At 40.0% G+C, this 21,504-nt stretch overlaps 5 protein-coding genes across 5 annotated transcripts; 2 read left to right on the plus strand and 3 right to left on the minus strand.

Moving 5' to 3' along the window:
* Positions 1–2,021: 2,021 nt before the first annotated feature.
* LOC111064669 lies at positions 2,022–3,156 on the minus strand. Its single transcript, XM_022352418.2, has one exon. It carries the CDS (start codon positions 3,146–3,148, stop codon positions 2,090–2,092), a length of 1,059 nt encoding a protein of 352 aa, XP_022208110.2. The 5' UTR covers positions 3,149–3,156; the 3' UTR covers positions 2,022–2,089.
* Positions 3,157–4,470: 1,314 nt separating this feature from the next.
* Positions 4,471–5,386, plus strand: LOC111064698. Its single transcript, XM_022352453.2, has 4 exons — positions 4,471–4,577; positions 4,639–4,833; positions 4,884–5,042; positions 5,108–5,386. The coding sequence occupies exons 1-4, from the start codon at positions 4,533–4,535 to the stop codon at positions 5,384–5,386; spliced, it is 678 nt and encodes a 225-aa protein (XP_022208145.2). The 5' UTR covers positions 4,471–4,532.
* A 4,768-nt stretch (positions 5,387–10,154) lies between these two features.
* LOC111064668 lies at positions 10,155–12,155 on the minus strand. The gene has a single exon (XM_022352417.2). It carries the CDS (start codon positions 12,073–12,075, stop codon positions 10,192–10,194), a length of 1,884 nt encoding a protein of 627 aa, XP_022208109.2. The 5' UTR covers positions 12,076–12,155; the 3' UTR covers positions 10,155–10,191.
* Positions 12,156–14,730: 2,575 nt separating this feature from the next.
* Positions 14,731–15,720, minus strand: LOC111064671. Its single transcript, XM_022352421.2, has one exon. The coding sequence runs from the start codon at positions 15,608–15,610 to the stop codon at positions 14,825–14,827; it is 786 nt and encodes a 261-aa protein (XP_022208113.2). The 5' UTR covers positions 15,611–15,720; the 3' UTR covers positions 14,731–14,824.
* A 2,403-nt stretch (positions 15,721–18,123) lies between these two features.
* LOC111064665 lies at positions 18,124–20,739 on the plus strand. Its single transcript, XM_022352415.2, has one exon. The coding sequence runs from the start codon at positions 18,193–18,195 to the stop codon at positions 20,659–20,661; it is 2,469 nt and encodes an 822-aa protein (XP_022208107.2). The 5' UTR covers positions 18,124–18,192; the 3' UTR covers positions 20,662–20,739.
* The last annotated feature ends 765 nt before the right edge of the window (positions 20,740–21,504 follow it).

The raw sequence follows: 21,504 nt of genomic DNA on the forward strand, positions 1-21,504 counted from the left end.
ATTTCTGTTTTATAGTCTTCTAGTATTTTTCGATATTTTTTTGGTATTTTTTTTTAAATTCATATTTTTTTTTTCTAAAATTCATCTTACATTTTTTGGTATTCATCTAGTATTTTTCTATTATTTTCTATGGTATTTTCTGGTATTTTGTCTAGAATTCTCTACATGAAGCCTGTGTCTTGAAGTGCATGTAAATCTTCGGCTTGCCAAAATTGTACACTTCCATTCTTGTTTTAATTCACAGCGTCTGCTCTTGCAGCGTCATCCTCTGCCTGGTATTCTTCTTACCCGAGACTTTGTCTTCGTCTACGTCCTGGACTGGGTTGTGGCCCTGCTACTAGTCGTCTCCGTCTCCGGCGGCAACATTGTCTCAGAATGTCGTATCCTTGGATGCTAGAATGCTGCTCACTCACTCACTCAGAGACGACACTCACATGTGTGTGTGTGTGTGTGTGTGTGTGCGAGAGATGAGATGTGATGTGAGTTCGGATGCCTGGAAAACTCTGGGAAGCTCTTGCACTCTTGTTGTTGGGTTGTAAGTGACATTTGCAATTTTCAAAACTATTGAATGAGTGACAAGTTCTGCAGACACGATTGAAACTGACAGTTAACTCGAGACTTTGGCAAAACGAGTGACTCGGCATTGAATAAAATGCGAATTTACATACAAAATATACTCGTAGAGGAATGCAGACCGAAACGATCGCTAAATATATTGCACTTCTAACAAAATTAAACAGAGAGTATAATTCTGATGAATAATACCAATAATAAAAATAAATTTAATACGAAACGACATTACGGATGTATGTACATATGTACTACATACATATGTACGAATGATGATGATGATGACTCACTTGGCCATTAACAATTTCATTTCATTTGTCGCAATCGAATGAGAGAGAACGAGAACGAGACAGCTCTGTCTGTCTGTCAATGTCAACATCAATGTCACACCCCGTCCCTGGACACAGGACCAGACATTTTGTGACAAATAATTCAAACCGCATTTTATAATGAATTTTCCACACAGCCAGGCCAGAGACAGATCCAAAGCCGGACCCAGAACCAGAGCCAGAGAGAAGGGTGTGGCATTTGCAGTTAGAGGACTGCTGCCTGCACCTGATATCAGCAGCCCCCATATTTGGATGACATTTGCAGCGAGATTTATGCGATATAAACTCCGGCAAAAACTGATAATCACATTGATGAGCCTTGCTTTATTTTTGGATTCGGTTTCGGGCCTTAAGTGCCAGCAGCCAGCCGCCAGAGAGACGACAGCGTCACTCACACACACATCATTCGACAATAAAGTGATGGTTTTATGGTCCAGACAGCACCACACATTGCGTCCGGCTCACGATGATATGGTGACTGTTAAAGGTTGTGCGATCATAAATAATCCCTTCATGGATCTTGTATTGTCTTGCGAATCTCTGGAAATGGAGTTGGTGTATGAATTGATGGACTTTGAGTTGCTTTTATGTAGATTTGATGATCAGAAAATTGATTTAAAGCATAATGGTAGGGAGAATCGTATGATATGTGAATATTTTAGCGCTTTAAAAATTTTATTTCTGCTGAACTGTGCTTAAAAAGGGTTATCCATGTACAGTAGTGCACAAAAGAAATCTTTTAAAGCCTTTGAAAACTGCCAAGGAAACCGAATACACAAAAAGGAAGTACAGTACCGCCCAAAAAGGTGTTGTCTAAAGTACAGTACCGTCAATAAAATATACCCTATAGTATTTTCAATACATGCGAACATCAATTAATAATTACCCATCAAAAATAAAACTACAGTACTGACCAAAAGCAATTATAATCAGAGTAATCTTCATTTATCGCTTTCTGCAGCATTAGTCATGCATTCCATTGACTCGGCAACAGGTTTTTTTACAACACGGTATACGGATTCATTAAGACGACCCAAAAACAAAACCGAAATGCGAGAAATATGATTATTACCGATGACAGGTGCCGATCATATTCGATTAACATGAAAATAAAACCAAAAATAACTTGAAAATTTTTATTGGAATGCATATTTTGGGCAACAAAAATCGATCGAGAATGAGGAAGCCTTTTAGCTCTCCAAAAAGGAGATGGGTAATGGCTCCTCCACATCGATATTAGCCTCTGGTTTCGGTGCTATATGATGCACCAAAGGGAAGACAATCGTTTTGAATTTTTCATAGATCTTCAGGGCCTCATAGTGGAAACCCTTATCGATCAGCGTATAGTTCTCTTCGGCCTGGAAGTACTTGTCGATGGGCGACAAGTCCACATCATTGCAGTTGATAAAGAAATGCGAAGAATTGATGGCAGCCACAATATCGAAGCACAGATCCATTCCCTCATTCCATATGGAAACAGCACCAAATGGCGTCGTGTCCCTGTCGCATATATTTATTATTTCCATGGCCTTTTTGAAGGTATGCATCATGATGACACCATCGGAATGGACGCCATACTCATCGGCAGCACAGTCGGTGAGCAAAATGGGCGAAGCCCTCGATGGAGCAGACATATCCATTTTGGAAACGACCTCCACCTGTATCTCATTTACGACCTTCAGCGTATTCAAATAACTGCGACGCCCGGCAGTGTGTGCTTCTTTTTTCAAAGGATTCAACTCGGGGCGAATACGTTCCAGGATTTCCGCACGAATATTCGCCGCCACAAAGACCGTGGCCACGGCATTCGGTTTGAATGGATTCTTCATTGATTCGATGAAAAAATGCAGGGCACTATTCATGTCACCATCCTCAAAGATGATCATCAAGTGGGGAGAGTGTCCCAACTTTTCTTGCTCCTCCTTTTGGAATTTTTGCTTTTCGGTTATTGTTGAGCGCTTGTTCCATCTGGAGGACTCCACCACATAATCATCATCCATCTCGTGAGCATGGGCTCCACTTTCCACGGCCTCATCGCTCTTCAGATTGAAGACCATGTCATATGTAATTTTTATTAGACCATCGGGATCTGTGTTCTCCGATTTGAGGGATGCGTCTGCAAAGGAATCGATTGATTGGGCAAAATAATTTATTTGATCCGACATGGTTTTGGAATAGAGAAAGTAAAAGAAATATTCAATGAATAAATAAAGGAAATAATCGAATGTGATTCTATAAAATGTAAACATAGAATAATTCAAAGCACACGAGACTGGGGAAAAATTAAAAACTAATAGCTGCTTGGCTCGAGCTTCGCTGATAAGGTTGTTATTGTTGTTTAATTTTTTATATTGTTTATTTATTTATTTATTTAAGATTATGGGAATATAAAACTTTCTCTATTCAAAAATCCTAAGCAAAATTATATGGGCTCTATCTGATGCAATTAAATATAACTAATCGCAGCCTTGTGGTCTTTAGAAATACCTTTCAATAGAGCTTTTCTTTTTCGGTGGGATTTTCGGGTGGTGGTTATTATTTGTTAATCGCTAAATTTATGATCAAATGTGACAGTAAAATTAAAATATCACAAACAGATACAAAAATTGACCAAAAATACACAAAACCCACACACAAAGTCCATTGGGTTCGGGTGGTGTGTGGAGGGGGGAGGGGAGGTCAACTGCATTTGTGGATTTGTACGAAAAATTAGCATTAAAATATTATAAATATTTTGGCAAAATATTACCCCCATACATGGGAACAAAGAGCATGCGATTATGAAACAACAAACAACGCATGTAAATTACAACGACAATTAAAAACATTTAAAACCACAAAAGATATATCCTTTTTTAGGGGGCATATCTGCCCCTAAACGAGTTTGAGGGACATCCATGGACCATGGGACATCAAGTGCAGTCGCAGCACCACCAGCAAACAATACGAATACAAAAATTCTGCTAACGATTCTGCCATTTACATATATCAAGAGTAATTATAATAAAATGCCGAAAATAAAATTAAAATTAATATAGAAAGCCGATTATAAAATCCTGTTTATACAAATACATATCATCCTCCTGCTGCTGCTGCAACACCAACAACCACCCACCACCCGTATTCCGTGTGTTGCAACAACGACTGTCAAAATCTAGCAAATCCCATAAATCAACAATGAAAATTTGCACACACAAAATAAAAAAGAGACACTGGAATGGCAAAACAAATACAAAAAAAAAAAAAACACACACACGAGGCCAAGCCTGAAATTTGTATGAATAATTGAAGACAAATAAATTTTGTGTTATGTTTAAAACGTATATCTGTATAGTCGATACAAATGAAGGCACAAATCATCGATGTTTCGGGTCAAAACCCAACTATTGTCAGCAATTTTAAGGTAAATCTTCATCAAAAATCTAATGACTTTGGGGACATATATGCGATAGTCTTATTTTATGGGGGAAAAAAAGGCTTGAAGACGTTTTTCAGCACTCTTTGGATAGTCCACGCGTCATGCAGCAGCGCCTCACGGTCCTGCATCTCTTATTTGTTCGAAGAATTGCTTTGAATTTTCTGTCAGCTTAGAATATTTTTTGAATTTAAATAAATTTCAAAGATATTGCAAGAATGTATTTCAAGTCGGTTCCTTCCCTACTAATAATAGCATTTTCGGTGAGTCTTTCATAGAAATATATCCCAAAAATAAACCCTAAGAGCAGCTTCCACTTTTCAGTTGCTTTTGGCCGTGACATTTCGTATAACTCTGCCTTGGATACTTCGCTTGGATGGCATAATCTATCTGCAGAACTATACCGCAACTGCAATCGATTTTTATTTGGCTATAACGAGTCTTAATGGGATTATCATCATACTATTTTTAGTTAGTTTTCTGCTGTTAGATTTGACGTCGGATTGGATTTCTTTGTGGGTAGGTGGGAATGCGATTACAGATTGTGTTCCTCTGTTAATGCCGCGTAGTATATACCGCTGTCATCGTGGTCCATGTACTGGACATACGGTACATTTTTAGGTCGACTGAGAAAACTCTGGCCTAAGGAAGAAATGGAAGATCTGGCTGAGAAATGGGTGAAATATATCAATACAAATGACAGCTACTGGACGCAACTTGAATTGAAGGTGGGTTAAGGACTAGCACTAATGAGATCTTTTTCTGCTAATGTGTGTGTCCTTTTCCACTGTAGCTTCACTGTTGTGGCCTTGATGGACCCCGTTGGTATATGCATTACCTGCGCAGGGTACCCCAGTCGTGCTATAATCCCCATCTTGTAACCAAAGGATGTCAAAGTGTACTCCACGACAAACTTGATTCGCTGCATACCATCGCTTATCTGTTGTACATAAGTGCACTCCTCCTGGAGTATTCTATGCTGGTATTTTATTTGGTTTTTTTGTTTAAAAAGAGATTCTCGATTGCGTTTGAAAACAAAAAAATTAAATTCATAAGGAAAATAAAAATTTAGGAATAATTATAGAAGATAAAAGGTTGGTTATTTTTTGGGGAAGATAATCTATACTATAAATATATTTATCTATGTCGCTTGTCATGCAGCAGCTCTCATCAGTCCTTCCCATACCTTCTGCCATTCTCCATAATATTTTTCGATATTTATGAGATTTATGTTTTTAGAATTCGAATTTTTATCTATCCCTCGGAGCTTACGGGTGGAGCATAAAACATGCAGATGACAAATAAAATAAATTGAAATTAGCTTCCTCTTTTGTTGCTGAATAAAATTAATATAAATTTTCGCACATTTTTAATTAATAAATGTCAAATATCGTCGCCCCATACCCGCCATTTATTTATTTATTTGTCTGATTTGTAAATTTTCCTATGTATTTTTTTCTGTGTGTCTCTGCTGTGGCATTTCATTGCAAAAATTGATTTTATTTTTCTCTCGCGGGTTGTAATGGGGCGACACACGATAACAAAAATTTTTGCTATGTGAAAAATTGTTTCGAAAGAAGAGCAGAAGCGGAAACATACTTTGGGTTCGTACTCTTTGCAGCGGAAACGGAAGTCAATATTAGTAGGCAGAAAATGTGCATTGGAATTGCCACAAATTTCCACAAAAACGTACGTACGCGAACAATTTTTGACAATTGCATTCGCAATTATTAATGGTCGATCCCCCGAAACGGATTTTTGTTTTGTTTTTAGGTATTTTATATTTATATAGATGATATCAGGAAATCAATTTTGGTGTAGAATTTATGACCCAAAGGCATTGGCATTGCCGGTGTGTGGTTTTTGAAGGTAGATAAATGGAAATTGCTTTGTGATTAGGTGCTATAACAATTGCTGAAAATAAAAATGTGCTCACGTGGGTGGATTGTAGACTTTGAGAGAGTGGTAGATGGTATTTAAAGGGGGTGTATGGGGGGATCTATGGATCTTGGGTTTTCAGGAACTGTAAAAAATTAAGAATTACATAATGGTATTTATTTTGTGATTTTTCTAATATGCTCTGATATTTTTTTAAGTACTTAAATGTCCTGGTAATATTTTCTAGGTATTTTTATCATATCTTACCCCAGTTCTCATTATATAATGGATAAAATATTTATAAAGACTCCTTGAGCTACAACAGATCTCAAAATATCTGCTAGGGTCTCCTTTACACTTATCACGCGTCATGCAACAGCAATCCTCGTTCCGACATCTTCTTAATTTTCATACCAATACTTTTCATTGATATTATTACTGTTATTAAATTATTATTTTATTTATTATTATTTATTATATTATTATTATATATTATATTATTTTCTGCCACTCTAATCCCCTATCGAAAACCTTGTTTTCTTTTCAACATTGACAAATTCCTGTGGCCACTCTCGCTATCATTTTTATGGGGGATACAACGTCAAAAAGGCAGTCATTAAACACGTGAACGATCCGGGGCCAAAAGCGACGACTTTAACGACTCCAAGACGATGTGTGCCATTCGCTTTGATTGATTGCCCGATGGCACCGCGATTTGAAGACTGTTAACTCGTGTCACTCTTTAAATTTAAAAATACTTCTACACCGCATCGTGGGCGATAAGTAAGAGCGGCCATAAATATATCACGCGAAAAGAATTTCGTATAAGTTGTAGAATATTTTTGTGATGTGTGTGTGTGTGGCTGGCAAGTGTCAAACATTGGACGACAGGCAGGCATCAAATGTGTGGAGGGACTTATCATTTGCTCATAAAAATGTCAAAACTATCGCACACTGACATTGACTGATGACAGTGTGCGCCCGCCCGCCCCCCGCCCTACACACACATTCCATTCCATCCACTTGGGTTCGTTCTCAATAGCAGGAGGTTCCTTTCCATCCTTGTGTGTGTGTGTGTGTGGGGCAGGCAGGATGCCAATGTTAAATGCTTTCTGTCGGTCCTCTCCTTTCCACAATGTCACATATTCCAGCATCAGCAGCAGCAGCAAGCAGCATCAGCAGCAGCAGCAAGCAGCATCAGCAGCAGCATCAACAGCATTGCCATCATTCAACACGCATCCTCATGTTGAGTGATTCCCATTTTATGCTGGTTTTTTTTTTCATGTTGTTGTTGCCTTTGCTTTTGCAGGACTCTTTCTGCATTCATCCAACCGTCTATCCATCAATTGAGTGATTCAGAGCGAGAGGTGAAGCCCCATCATCAACCATAACCAGTGGAGGGAGGAGGAGGAGGAGTCGGAGGAGTCGTCTCTCGTCTCTCCATCTGTGTGTCATGATTCATGGCTTCGATTGAATTTTGATTGACAATATCGCAAGCATTTAAAGTGTCTGTTTCCGCTTTTCTTCGTGTTCTATGAATATTTTTTTTTTCTGCATCCAGCAAGGAGCAAAGCGGAGTAGAGCTTTGACGAGGAAGCAGCCTTTGGTTGAAGTGATTTTAAAAATCATTTGTCATTTGACAGATGAGCATTTGATTGACTTCAATGACTGTGGATATATCACACAAGTTGTGTGTGTGTATCTTAGTTGGGGATAGCAGCAAGACGTGGGTGGGATAACAGATCAATTAAGTGAATGATTGGAGCAAGTTTGAACGCTGGAAAAGTGGGTTAAATGAGATAGTTCTCTTTAATTTACTATCCAATAATGGACTTGTCCATGTAATCTTTTATTTAGTATAGGTTTTGCCCCCCTAAGAAATATAACCCTTTTGATATGTGTGTCATTTGTCCCTCCACTCTGCGAACGTACACATCAATTAGCGATAAGATCTCTCTCCCTCTCTCTCTCTGTCCCACTCGTTTTTTGACTTATTTATGAGGCCTGACCAATTCCAATACGAAATCAGAGCAATTTGAGTGATTACCTGTTTGAACAATTTGAGATTTATGCGGCCGAACAGCAGGGAACAAAATCTAATCGATGAATAGTACTTGATAAGCATAGAAGAAATATTGTTTTTATTTTCATTTGATTCTGGCAGAAATTGATAACCAGAAGTTCTCTAATTAAGAAACTCCACGAGGTTTGTCTCACATTTATAAACAGAAATGTACCGAAAACTCGGCACAGTTTTCCCCATTCATTTACCCAGTTTTTTTCCCTGAGTTATTTTTATTTTAAATCAACATGTTAAATTCACATTTGAGCAAAAACTCACTTGTCAATTGCTGCCAGCAGCAACGTGTTCATGGCTTAATTTTTTGCAACAGTCACGCACTTTTTCGGGGCGGGGGGGTGGCATGCATCACGAGGGGCATTTCAATTTGTTCCTGTCAACGAGGCTGGACGAATTTCGGTGAGAAAATCCTGTCCAATTTAGGACATTTTTGCATTAATTGAAAGCGAGTTGCCCCCCACGCAAACCAAATGATTTTTAATTATTTCTTTTTTTTTTTTATTTATAATTTTTTGAAACAAGGATCAGCCAGGAGGCCCCAATTCCCGTGGGTTTGGGATTGTGTCCGCAGTTAAATAAATTGCAAATTATTACGTATTTTGGTGTTGGTTGTTCCTTTGTGGCATTTATTTTAATTTTAATTCAATTGCATGTCGCTCATCTGCAACTCTCTCTGTGGCGCCGCTCCCCTCTCCCTCACTCACTCTCTCTCTGTCCTGTGGCGCCACTCTTCAAATAAACTGACATTTTGACGCAAATTATCCGCTGCGGGCAATGGCCATGGCCAGGAGCCCAAAAGGATCCATAGACTGACTTTGAGGCTTAATCATTTGATTAATGAAAAAGGATTTTCCACTCGCTTTTATTTAATTTTCATTCATGGAATGTAAAGCCAGGCGGAATATTACGGAAGTGCCATTGAAAAGCCAACAAAACATTAAGCAACTTTTGATCGTAAAAAAGTCCCAAACGGAACAGACACACACACACACACACACACAAATATTTATAGATCCCAAATACCAAAAATTATAAACCAAACAAAAGAGGAGACGAGACGAAACGCAAAATGAAATATCATAAATTTCAATGAACAAAATCCATTTGATGACAATAAATATCAAAGCTCATAAACTCCAAAGCTAAAGCGAACAGCCAACTGTGTGGTTGGTCACTGGGGGAGAGCGGGGAATCTGACTACAGATTCGGATCTAAAAAGGCCAAAGCACTAGCGGAGCAAGCGAAGCAACGGAACGTTGGAACGGCGGGGAAGGAAGAGCTGGAGGAGAGTGTCATAAACCATTTGACATTTTATCAGTTCGTCAAATTCGTGAAATGAAACTGAAACTAAATCAGAGAATGGGAACGGGACATAGAGATGGTCGAATGAATATGAATCAAAGATTTTTAGACAAACGAATCGCACTAAAAAATTGTTTATTCATGAAAGAATGGACTTAAATGAATATAGATTAAAAATGAATGTGGGTAAAAATATAATGTTTAATCTAATACGTTAGCAGTAGGAAAAATCGACTGCTTTGACAGCTTTCATGTCAATGGAAATTCGACTGCTAATTGAATGTTTAATGTTTAATATCCCTTTGGAACTCATTTCTTAGATAAATGGGAAGAAATAATATAAAAAGAGAAGTTCCAATGTAACTACTCTTCGTGTCACGACACCAGCACTGCACGTTTCCATCTCTAATCTGAAAACATGTTTTGGATGGGCTCTCTACTCGGACTCGTTCTGGTGATAATTTTGTTGCTTACGGGAAACGCCATGAAGCGTGTAAAATGTTTTATTGTAATTGCTGCCATTGTGCCAGAGTCCCCAAGCTGCGATCTACACAGATAAAGTCTACAGTATTTCAGACGTACGATTCATCTCTTTTTTTATTGATCGAAAAAGTTCTTTAGTCTGGACAATAGCAGTACATTTTGATGCTCGTTTCGTTGGTGCAAAAGGACTGACTGCGATACTCGTTTATGCGAGTGATGGGACCCGTCAAATGGAACTTATCCGTGAGACGTGCCTGTCCCTCAAAGAGGCCATCCCCTGGCACGGTGCGCACCCTCAGCCGTAGCTCATAGACGAACGAACTCTCCCCCAGATCCACGAAATAGGCAAGCATCACCTTGGAGAGCCGCAACTGCTGGCATTTCTCGTGCGGAGCGATAAATCCATTGATGGAAGCAATCAGAAAGCGAGCAGTGCGCACCACAATGCCATCATCGGTGGGTATTTGCGTGAGATCGGTGCAGGGGCAGTAGTGCGACGGTATGCCAGCCGCATCGCAGTTCCGTTTCAGGGGCAACGGCAGAAAGAGACTCACGCCACGTGGCATCTTCTTGGGGGGATAGTTACGCAATACATGCGTTCGATTCTCCACATGGTAGTCCCTCAGGAGATTCAAATCCATCAAATCCTTGAGGGTCGCATGCAGATCGAAGGCCGTCACTAGATTGAAAGCATTTCGCTTAAAGTTGTCCATTGCAAATGGATATTTGGCCTGGAGCCAGTCGGGATAAATGGCCAAAAGAAACGGCCGCGACTCCTCACGCATGCCGCTGGACGTCAAGCGATAATTACCAGAACGCAGGCCATAATCGGACATCAGCAGCACCACCGTATGGTCCAGAATATCCATCTCCTGGAGACGCTTCAAACGCTTCACATAGTCCACATCCAAACGCCAGGCATAATGATAGTAGTCCTTGACGCCTTGCGAGTGCCAAAAGAGTGAGAAAAATGGTACAGTTTTCATGTAAAACGATAATTTATCGATGAAATAATTCAGAACATCGTTAAACTGCCGCCCACCCGAGCAGTGGACGAGCTCATTCGCATCGAGGCTGTAGCGCGTGTATTTATCCATTTCAAGCATGACAGGATGCAGATAAAAGTCCGTAGGCTTTTTGCGGAAACCCGATTTTCCATCCGTGAAAATGCCGTCAGCGGTGTCCTCTCCATAGCTCGTGGAATAGCCAGCCGTCTTGAATTCATCCCAAAGTAGGCCGCAATTATCGTATGTCGACTTATTCACCGACAGACATTTTGTCTCCAGCTCATCGGGGCGCAGGCCACTCAGTAGAGGCACCACATTGTCATAGGCATCCATACCGACGCGACTGTAGCCCGGGAAAAACGTGTGCGGCACATACTCCAGAAAGGTCGTTAAATGCGGAAAATTCCGATCGAAATGCAGCTGAGACATCGAATCGATGCCCAAAATCATGACAGACAAGCGTTCGGGTGTCGGATCGTATGTCGTTGGTGGTTTCGTACGCTCTTCGACCGGCGGTGGCATAAAGAATATTACATCATTGTATTTGATGAAATTATCAGCACCTCGGCACTGTATGCGATACATTTGATGGTTGGACTCCACCTGAATGGGTTTGTTTTCATCGGGACTGAGATTGAACTCCCTCTCCAGTAGGTATTTATTTGAGCGATCATCCTGACGTTCCATTAGCCAATATTTGCACTGTAAATTTTCCTCCACATTGCTGGCTACAAGATAGTTTTTACCGTCTTCATAATGCGCTGAGATCAACTGCGGTCCTTTGCATTCCAGCACGTGTATGGGCTCCACAAATGGCACGTATTTCGTTGGTTTTGGCAGGTAACGCACTTTACAGCCAGTTGTGTTGATTACGAAACGATTGACAATCAATTCTGATTCTTTGCCGAAATGTTCCGTGAGATATTCCAGATTAAAGTAGCCCATAAAACAGATGCCTATAAACAGCCAAACGAGGCGACGAGTGCATTTTTTCAAAGAGTCGGGAAACATTTTTAGTGGGTTGATTACTTGTTCGCTCTTGATTGCAAACTGAATTTGTATTTGCCAGAAAATTCGTAGGAAAACTATCCAATTAAAATCTTAAATAATGGCCTACTATATTCAAAGAAAAGTTGGGAAATTTCTTGAAGAAAAAACCAGAAAAAATGGATATTTTTTTTGAAGAAAATTCAGTCCTGTTTTTGCTATGGCAATTTAGGGAGCTTTTTTGGGCAAAAAATTTGAATTCTGTAATATATATTTATTGTTGTTTCCTATGAATTATTTTCATAATTTCGAATGCATGCTGCTATTGAATTAATAATTTCCATAAGAAAAGCTACCTAAAAAAAAATTACATTTCTCCCTAAAACTATATACCAATAATACCCAAAAAACCAATTAAAAATCCCCCAAAAATGATTAGAAAATAATAATAAATAAATTAAGTCGAACAATTGTTGATCCCACATTACGATTAAAGCAGAAACGAAAAAAGATTGGGTGGAAAAAGTAGAGGAAATAAATAAGAGGAAAAACTGTGACTTTTTTGTTGTTGTTTATTCTAAATAAATAACGAGCGAGCGTTGTACCGTTATGCACATGGACGCGATGTAAATGCGCCGCCCTGTTGTCCATTTAAATTATAAAATCTAATCACCTTTGTTTAAAAATTAATGAATGCAATAATTTTAGAGGATTTGCAGTCGGAAACCATCAACGATGCGGTGTGGTGCGGTGTTGGGCTGGACTGGGGTGGTGTGGAGATCTAAATGTGTGTTGGATAATTGGCGACAGCCGCCTAAAAGGGCATAAAAATTAAACAAAAACAATACAAATAAAAACGGATTAAACGAAGAGAAAAAAAAAAAATAGATTATGGAAAAGCATAACAAAAGAATTTTCAGTTTTATTTGTATTTATCGCTTGGCGTATATGCAAATAAGCAGCCAACAAATATTTGAATGGTTTCTACCCCCCATTCTATTCCCCCCATTCGTATAAAAATCGAGCAATTTATTTAACAAATTATCCATTTTAGCGGCGCTATTTCGCTTTGTTTTGTCAAATGAGGTTAATTTGTGTTTAACCTGACATGTGTGCTGGTCCTTCCTCCCTTTCAGTGGGTCCTTCTCCAACTCCTTCTCCTCTTTTGCGGTCTGCAGTGTGGGTAAACGCAGTTTGTGCTTTTTGTCCCCCCATTGCCAGTGTAACCAAACGGCAGTTAGATGGCCGTCAACATGCCGCCATTTTACACAAATTGGTTGGCATAATGCAGTCTATAATAAAAAAAAAAAAAAGACTAGTGGAAGAAGCGGGGGTTTTAGAGATCAATAAAATTAAAGGGTATCCGTGGTGTGTACAAAAATTGATAGGTTTCTTGGGAGCATCCAGGTTTCAAAACTCTATTTTAAATCTACTTTTCAGAAAAAATTATTTTAAGAATATTTACGCAACAAATTATTTTAATATAATTTCAAATTAATTATTTTGATGGAAAATACATTTTTGCCTTTTTTGTATAAAATATTTATGGTATATGTTTTAGGTCTTGAATATTATACAATTATTATAAGAGAGCTATCCACCTCGTTGGTTTTTTATTAGACTTAATAAATCTACAACAAATTTCTATCTTTCTATGTTCTATGTTCAGAAATAATTAAGATTTTCATTCTTTGACAGACTTATTTTAAAATATAAATTTTGTTATCTAATCTAAATTTCTACCAAAAAATCTATAAAAAAAAGTCCCATTATTCTGCCCATTCGATTCCAAAGTGTCGCTCATTTTCAGCTACAACCTAATGGCAGAGCCAATATACGAGTGTGTACATGGATTTCTATATAGATATACAGATATGTATATATATATGTATATGATATTTATATACATTTATCCAATCCAAAATAATTGCAATGGACATGCCAAAGGGCGCCCCAGAGAGCGTATGCCTGCCACATGAAGCATGAGGAATGAGGCATGAGGCATGAGGTTGAGGCAGGTTTGTTGTCTGGTGTGACGCTGCGTTGACGTTGTCATCAAAATAAAAATTAATTATGCATTCTATGCATTCGCTTGCATTTGAATTGCTTTTGTTGTGCCGTTTTGTTTGCTGTGTTACTGTCATTTCCCGCACTTTTTCGAGTGCGTTTTTGTGCTTGCGGCACGGGATTAATGTGGCATTAAAGCACCGTGCAACATGGCCACCACACCCTACCCTGCATATATTGTACTTTTTAGCATTCTCGGATATAACTGTGGGGGCAAATAAATTACAAATATAATAATTAAGCAGCGGCAACAAAATGGTTGAAGGTTTTGGGGTGTGTAGGTACATAGTGCAATTTTTGGGTGCACTTGCCACAAACTGGTTCGGTGGCGCCACACTAAAATGCATTTGTGCATAGGAATTAATTACGCATAATGACAATTTGATAAAATTGAAAAATTACATTTTATTTCAATTGATTTATTGTAATTAAAAATTCTATAAATGCGTCGCCCTGTTTTCTGTTCTGTTCTGTTCTGTTTCTATTTGAATATAATTTTATCAGTTATTTTCCATTTGTGGAGCAGGGCATTGTTATTGGATGATTTGTAACTCTCCCCCATTTGATTGGACAAAAGTATACGCATAATTAGTCAAACGATATATTCATGGAGATATTTATCCAATTTATTCATTACACGAATCAACGAAATAACACAGAAACATTTTTTAACATCAGAAATCAAGCAACAACAAATTATTCAAATTTAATAGAAGAAAAATATTGCGGATATCTTTTCTTTTAGCCACTGTATGAAGCCGCTCTTCTTCGGAGAAGCCACATCCCCCACATCCACATTCACTGGTGGCTCAACCTTGACCTCCTCTGGCTCCGACGGCTGCTCCAGCTGTTGCTGCTCCAGCTGCTCGGTAGCTTGCTGCTGCTCTTCCTTTTGCTTGAGGCCCTGCTTCGGCTCCTGCTGCTGCTGTTTGGGTGCCTCCATTTCTATAACACACGAAGCCTTCAAGTCCGTTGGAGTCACAGCATCAGACATCATAAGTGGTCCACTGTCAACAACATCCGCATCGTCCATCTCTTCTATGGCACCCAGAAAGGCCTGCAAGGCCATGGGATTCTCAGGCTTAACACTGACGCGTATGTCCCCGCCATAGCCAATTTTCTGGCCATCGTAGCTCAAGGCAATCTGACAGTCCACAGTGCTGAGATACTTCAGATACATGACATTCGTTTGGGTGAAGCCCTTGGACTGGATCTTGCCGATGTCATTGAAGAAGCGATACACCAAAAAGGCACGATCCAATTGGTAACCGCTGATGGCAATCCAGAATTTGTTTAGCTGCTGCTCGGGGTCCACCTTCTGGTAGGGGTCTTGCGCCTCCTCCTCCTTTGGGGTGACAGCTTCAGCGGGTGCTCCTTCTGGCTCCTTGAGCACCTCGCCCAGCACCTCCTCCAGCTGCTCCGTCTTGTGGATGGCGGTCAAAAATGAATCATGCGATGCACTTTTCTTGACTGTCTCCTTTGTGGGATTCATTTTTGAAGATTTTATTTAGTTTTAAGAATGAAAAATTAAAATTGTTTTTCAAATTTCAAAGTCTGTTGCGCTGCCAGTAGAATATATCGAATGGTGTGCTGATTTTTATTTAGTTGGAATATTAAATTTACGTTTAAGCAAAGGTATAGTGATGGGCAAAATTATTTTCTTAAAGAAAAAATAAGTTTAAGGTAAATTTGGAAGAGAATTTCCATGGTTTAGCTATCCAAAAAATACGAAAGATTTAAAGCTAATTTCTCACCCAATTCCAGAGTTTTCTTGAGGAATTTTCACAACTCTAAAAGTGTTGCCACATCATGTAAAATAATTATTACTTATGATTTTTCGTTGATTTTACTTTGATAAATTCACACCAGAAAACAACCTGACAAAGAACGTATAAACGATGCATGTAAATTCCAGCATTAGGTTTTCCCCATTTTCCCAATTTCCCCATAGATAGATCACAGATCATTGATTTTTATCAGGTCACGAAATGAGATACCATCTTTGATCTGGAAATATTTCTATAATTCGCGGATGATTAACACCCGATGGATATCCCGTTTTGTCGGGATGGATCCACAATCCATCAGTTCACACCTGAGTTCAATAGAGCCACAACAGAGTGGTGTGTGTGTTGGGTGGGGGGTGGATGGTTCAAAGGGTAGCCGCCACAGCAAACAAATAAACAAATTAGAAACTCATTCGATTGTTAAAATTATGATGAGAACCAACAAGAAAGTACAGGGTACAGAGGTTCGTCTCCGTTTGAAGTCCATCCACGGAAGCAGCCGCCTTTAATCTTCGATCGGTTTTATGGGCACCCAAAATCGTTGCAACTGAAAGACACTTCCGTGTCGGCCTCCTTTGTGGCACGTTGTGGGTGGCAAATAGCCAGCAGCTACAGCAGCAACAGGCACCGCATTGGCCGGCGCCTTCAAGTCAAGTATTACTTGTATTTATATCATAGCTAATTTTTAATATTTTATTGACTTCTGGGCCTTTGAACTTCGATTGGTATGGTAAATCTTTTTTCTTTTTTGGGGGGGGTTCTGGAACCTCTGAAATTTATGTACAATCCGAAATACCTTTCCACAGATGCTGCTGCCTGCTGCTTGCTGCTGCTGCTGGCTGCGATATGCTCATAAATTGTCTGAAATTATGCGTAAATAAAGCAAAATCTCGTGTGTGCCTGTGTGTATTGTTGTACCGCCGTTTGATGTTGTTGTTGCAACGCTTTTGTGGTTCTTTTGTTTGAGTGGTGTAGATTGTGGTGTGGTGTGGATTTAGGGGTAACCTAAATCATATATTGATATTTGGTATTTCCTGAGGAATTGAAGAGATTCAAAGTTTCATAAGGAAGGGAAGAAATTATTTTTTTAAAGAGTTTTAACTTTTACATGGAAATGGAACTCCATGGTAAAAATTATCATAAAATTATTAAAAATTCTACATTTTATTTAAAATAATTGAATCAAGTAATTTCATCGCCCACTTCCGTATAAATATCCCCCCATTCCGTGACTCTTTCAGTGCACGCGGGGCAGACTGGTTGAGGGGGTGCGGAGAGGTGGTTTGATTGAGTGGGAGGAGAAGGTTGGAGGTCGTGCGCTGACGTCGACGCTGGCGCTGGCGTCTCTGCCGCTAATTTGCCGGCAAAAGTTGCATGCATCGCGAGAGCGTGGGAGAGAGCATAACAAAAGAGCCGCTGTTGTGTGCCTCTCTCTCTCTCTCTCTCTCTCTCGCTGTACAATTTCCCCTTTTTGCAGAGACAGCCTGTTCCATTTCCCATGTTCCGCATATTGCCCCGTTATTTCCCCTTATACAGCGTCTCATTGATGCTCTCTGCTGCTCAAGAAAAATTCTCTCGCTCTCCCTCGCTCACTCTCTCTCTTTCGCACTAATATAGGCTAGTGCTATCTCACTTGTGCACCCAATCGAAGTGGTTTGTTTTATTTTTTTTGTTTTGTTTTGTTTTACTTTACGCTGCCTTTGTGTTTGTGTGTGTTAATTGTTGTTGCATACAACAAATGCAGTGGAAAACAGCGGCAGAGGTTTTATTGTTATTATATTTTTATTTATTCTGGTTTTCATTTTATTTTTTTTTTTGCATTCTTTTATTTTTCTCGAATTTTTCTTTTTCATATCTTTTACATGTTTTTTTTCGCTTATTTTTTAACTTCGTTTTGCCACTGGGCATTAATCACTGATGGAGTGCCAGGTGGCAGTTTCAGGTGCCATTTCGGGTCTGTTATTAGGGTTAATGGATCAAATCAAAAATATCATGGAACCTCTCTTAAAGAATATCTCTCTCTCTTGGCCCTCGCACAATGGCAAAATATTTTGTTGTCAACAATTAAACCCCTTTTAATTATATTAAAAATTTCTATGTCAGAATTAAAGACAATAAAAAATATAGAAAATAAATATTATAAAACGTAAAATCTGCCTTTAATTGCCATGTTTGGAATCCAGCTGAAAAGAACTTGGAGATTCCTGTCCAGGAAGACTTCTGTCATTTTGAGATGACAGCTGCCTTGAAAATTCGTTTCGATTCCCTTTACTGACAGAATTACAAAATGGTTACCACGAACAAGTTGATTAGAGCCCACGAAATGTTCGATTTGGGCACTTGCCTCAAACGTTACATGCCCACGGCGGCGTCCTGTGCCAGCGCCGCCTGTCGTCGTCGTGTAACCGCGTTGCAAGTGCCTCCAACGAACAACCAAGCGGTTCTCAATTATGCAGGGAACTTGGATACGCAAATTAATGGAAAATTGAATGCCAATTATCAGACGGAGAAGCAGCATTGGTTTCTGATCAATCAAAATATTATCTACGCTTTGGCCAAGCTCCTGGAACGTCCTGCGGATGTGGTCTTTGAGTTTCTGTACGCCCTGACGTTGCAGAACTTTGGCAAGGTACTCAATCCGCTGGGGCATCCCTGGAGTGCGTGTCAGGTGCCTCTGTCGAACTATGACACGTGCGATTACTACAATGGCATTTTCGATAGCCAGGGCAACCTAAGGGACCCCAAACATCACGATTCGCTGAGAATTCTCATCCAAATACTGCAATCCATATTGAGAGAACGTCCGGATGCGGATAATGGGCCACATGGGTCGCTCTTTGGGGCACTGATTATCACTCGCATAAAAAGAAGACGACCTCGTAGAAGCAGAGCAAAACGCGCTGGCATCGGTCCGGGAAGTGCTGCCCGTAGGAGGAGCCAGGTGAGAGTACAGGCATCGAATCAAAGAGCTCTGGAGTTGGCCCAAAGACTCAACAGAATCGCCGAACCTGCCAAGTGGTTCAACGATGGAGGAGAGCCAGGACTGCCGGACTATAGACATTGCTTTGCCTTGCCTATTGGTACCCCAACAAAAGCCCTTGGTCCGAGTGCTGGCAAGTTAAAGCGCCCAAAGGCAGGTCCCAATGGCCAAAACGCGGATCACTTTGAACAAAAAGGCGCTCACCGGGGCAAAGAAGGCAGCGAAGTCCTTGGGCCGAGTGCTGGGAAGTTAAAGCGCCCACTTGCAGGTCCCAGTGGCCAAAGCGCGGATCACTTTAAGCAAAAAGACGCTCACTGGGGCAAAGAAGGCAGCGAAGTCCTTGGGCCGAGTGCTGGGAAGTTAAAGCGCCCACAGGCAGGTCCCAGTGGCCAAAACGCGGATCACTTTAAACCAAATGGCGCTCACCGGGGCAAAGAAGGCAGCGATGGAGGACTCTCTGGCTCTGACAGACGATTATCCGACACTTTGAATAGCTCCTTCAAGGGAAAACTGCTCAAGGGACAAGAGACACAGAATGGCAAGGTATTGCCAGCAGATCAGGAGGGTGGTGGTGGCGGTGGCCAGAGGAAGAAGCCAAAACTAGGGACTTCCACTCGCGGCACAGAGCTTAGATCTCTGATTGATGATGTGAATAAAAAAACACGTGTTTCAAACAATTTGGAAACGCTGATAGAGGCCGTGAATGACCTCGACCTGGACTCGCCACAAAGTAAAGATATTACCAAAAACAAGTTCCTGCAGCGACGCATATCGGATGAGTATAACGCAATTACGAATCCATTGAACGTGGCCCCAGAGGGCTCCTCGGAGAGCGCAAAGAAAGGAAAGGGAAAAGCAAAGCGCAATCGGAAAGGGCTCAAAGGCGATGGCAATAGCCAGCAGAAGCTTGGAAAATCCGATGGCTACTCGAAGAACGGAAAAGGTACAACCGAAGGCGATCAGCAAGACGGAGAAGGTGCAGCCGATGGCAGCGCGAAAGATGGAAGAGGCTCAGCCGATGGCAACTCGATAGATGGAAAAGGTACAGCCGATGGCAAGGGATCCAAAGGGCAGTACGGTGAAGGGAAATACTCCACTCAAATGGATTCGGACAAACGCAAAAACCGCGTTACAGTGCAAACGAAACCACATTATGCAGATCAACCATCTAGAGGCACATCCTTTGGCAATCAAAAGAATCCACTGGACTACAAACGGAAGACCCCATGGCCCACGCACAGAACCCTGGAAGATGATACCCAAAAAGGTATTGGAAAGAAAGGTATTGGTAGGGTATTGGAAGATGATACCCAAAAAGGTATTGGAAAAAAAGGAAAAACAGAAGAATCCCCCACCTACCTGAAAGGGGCCACAAAGTTTCATGAACACAACGCAAAGCCTAAAAGGAAATCAGGAAAAGCGCACTACTACTACGGCGCACCGATACCAGTTCTCGTACACGAACCCTTTGATGAAAAAAAATCCTGGACATGGCTGAGACGCCACCCACAGCAGAACCGAATTGGTCCCGGTGGCGAACTCGCCAAAGCGGGCACCATACGCCGCTATCGACGCTCGTCCGTGGAGAGGCAAATGGTCGCCGCCAAGACCCGTAACTCCGTGCATTCTGTTTACTCGAATGTCAGTGATAGTGCGTTCAGGGCGGAGATGCCCATGTTCGGGGAGATTGTCGCCAAGAGAAGCAAGAGATCGTCTGTGGTTTCCAGGCATAAAACAAGAGCACGTCACACGCAGTTAAATCGAACTTTGCGTTAAACTTGTGCCCAGAATATTGACATATATTTTTGAAACGATTGTTGACCATTTTGTAAGTCTTTTAGTGAAATATTTAAAAATTATAAAATAAAATTTAAATTTAAATAAAGTTGTGCTCCCCTTTTTGAGGGTTTTTCGAGGGAGTATTCATGGGCATGAATCGTAGAAACACAATTTGGAAGACATGAGAATACAGCCAATGCGGAATCGTTCTTTATTAATGGTCGTCCTATTATAAATATCCTAATAATATTTTATAATTAAACGAGAAGGAACGTGTGAGTCGCTTCTGGGGTCGCGACTCTACTTTTATACCCGTTTTATACTCATTCAGTATATACTTTTTTTAGCTTATGATTTATGTAGAATTAAAAAAAAAAATTAATTTAATTATAAAAACTGTTTTAAGTTTTAATTATTGTTTCTTAGATCTTTTATTTTTATTTGATTAAATGCATACTATGTTTGTATGAACTTCACTGTATATCTTTTTGTGTAATACCTTTTTTATCTAAGATAATTTTGTATCTCTGAGATACGTCCTTATACTTTGAATATCTATTTTGTATATATTTTTAATACACTTCCTAGTTCTAAAATATGCAATGTAAACTTTTAGATTTTTAAATTTCCATACAAAAAATACTTTCGATCCATTTGTTTTCCTAAATTTCGTACACCTTTAGCTTTATTTTGTATCTATAAAAGCCTTTCCGACAAATATTTTGAGTGCAACAAATGCATCCACATCGTTTTCTCTGGTTCTATCTCTCATGTTTCCATTAAACCAATTAATCAAATCTCATAATTCACGAAATGGAAAAGCCCCGCAATAAATACGTA

This window comes from Drosophila obscura, unplaced genomic scaffold (assembly GCF_018151105.1).
Source record: "Drosophila obscura isolate BZ-5 IFL unplaced genomic scaffold, ASM1815110v1 contig_179, whole genome shotgun sequence".
In the NCBI taxonomy this organism is placed as follows: domain Eukaryota; kingdom Metazoa; phylum Arthropoda; class Insecta; order Diptera; family Drosophilidae; genus Drosophila; species Drosophila obscura.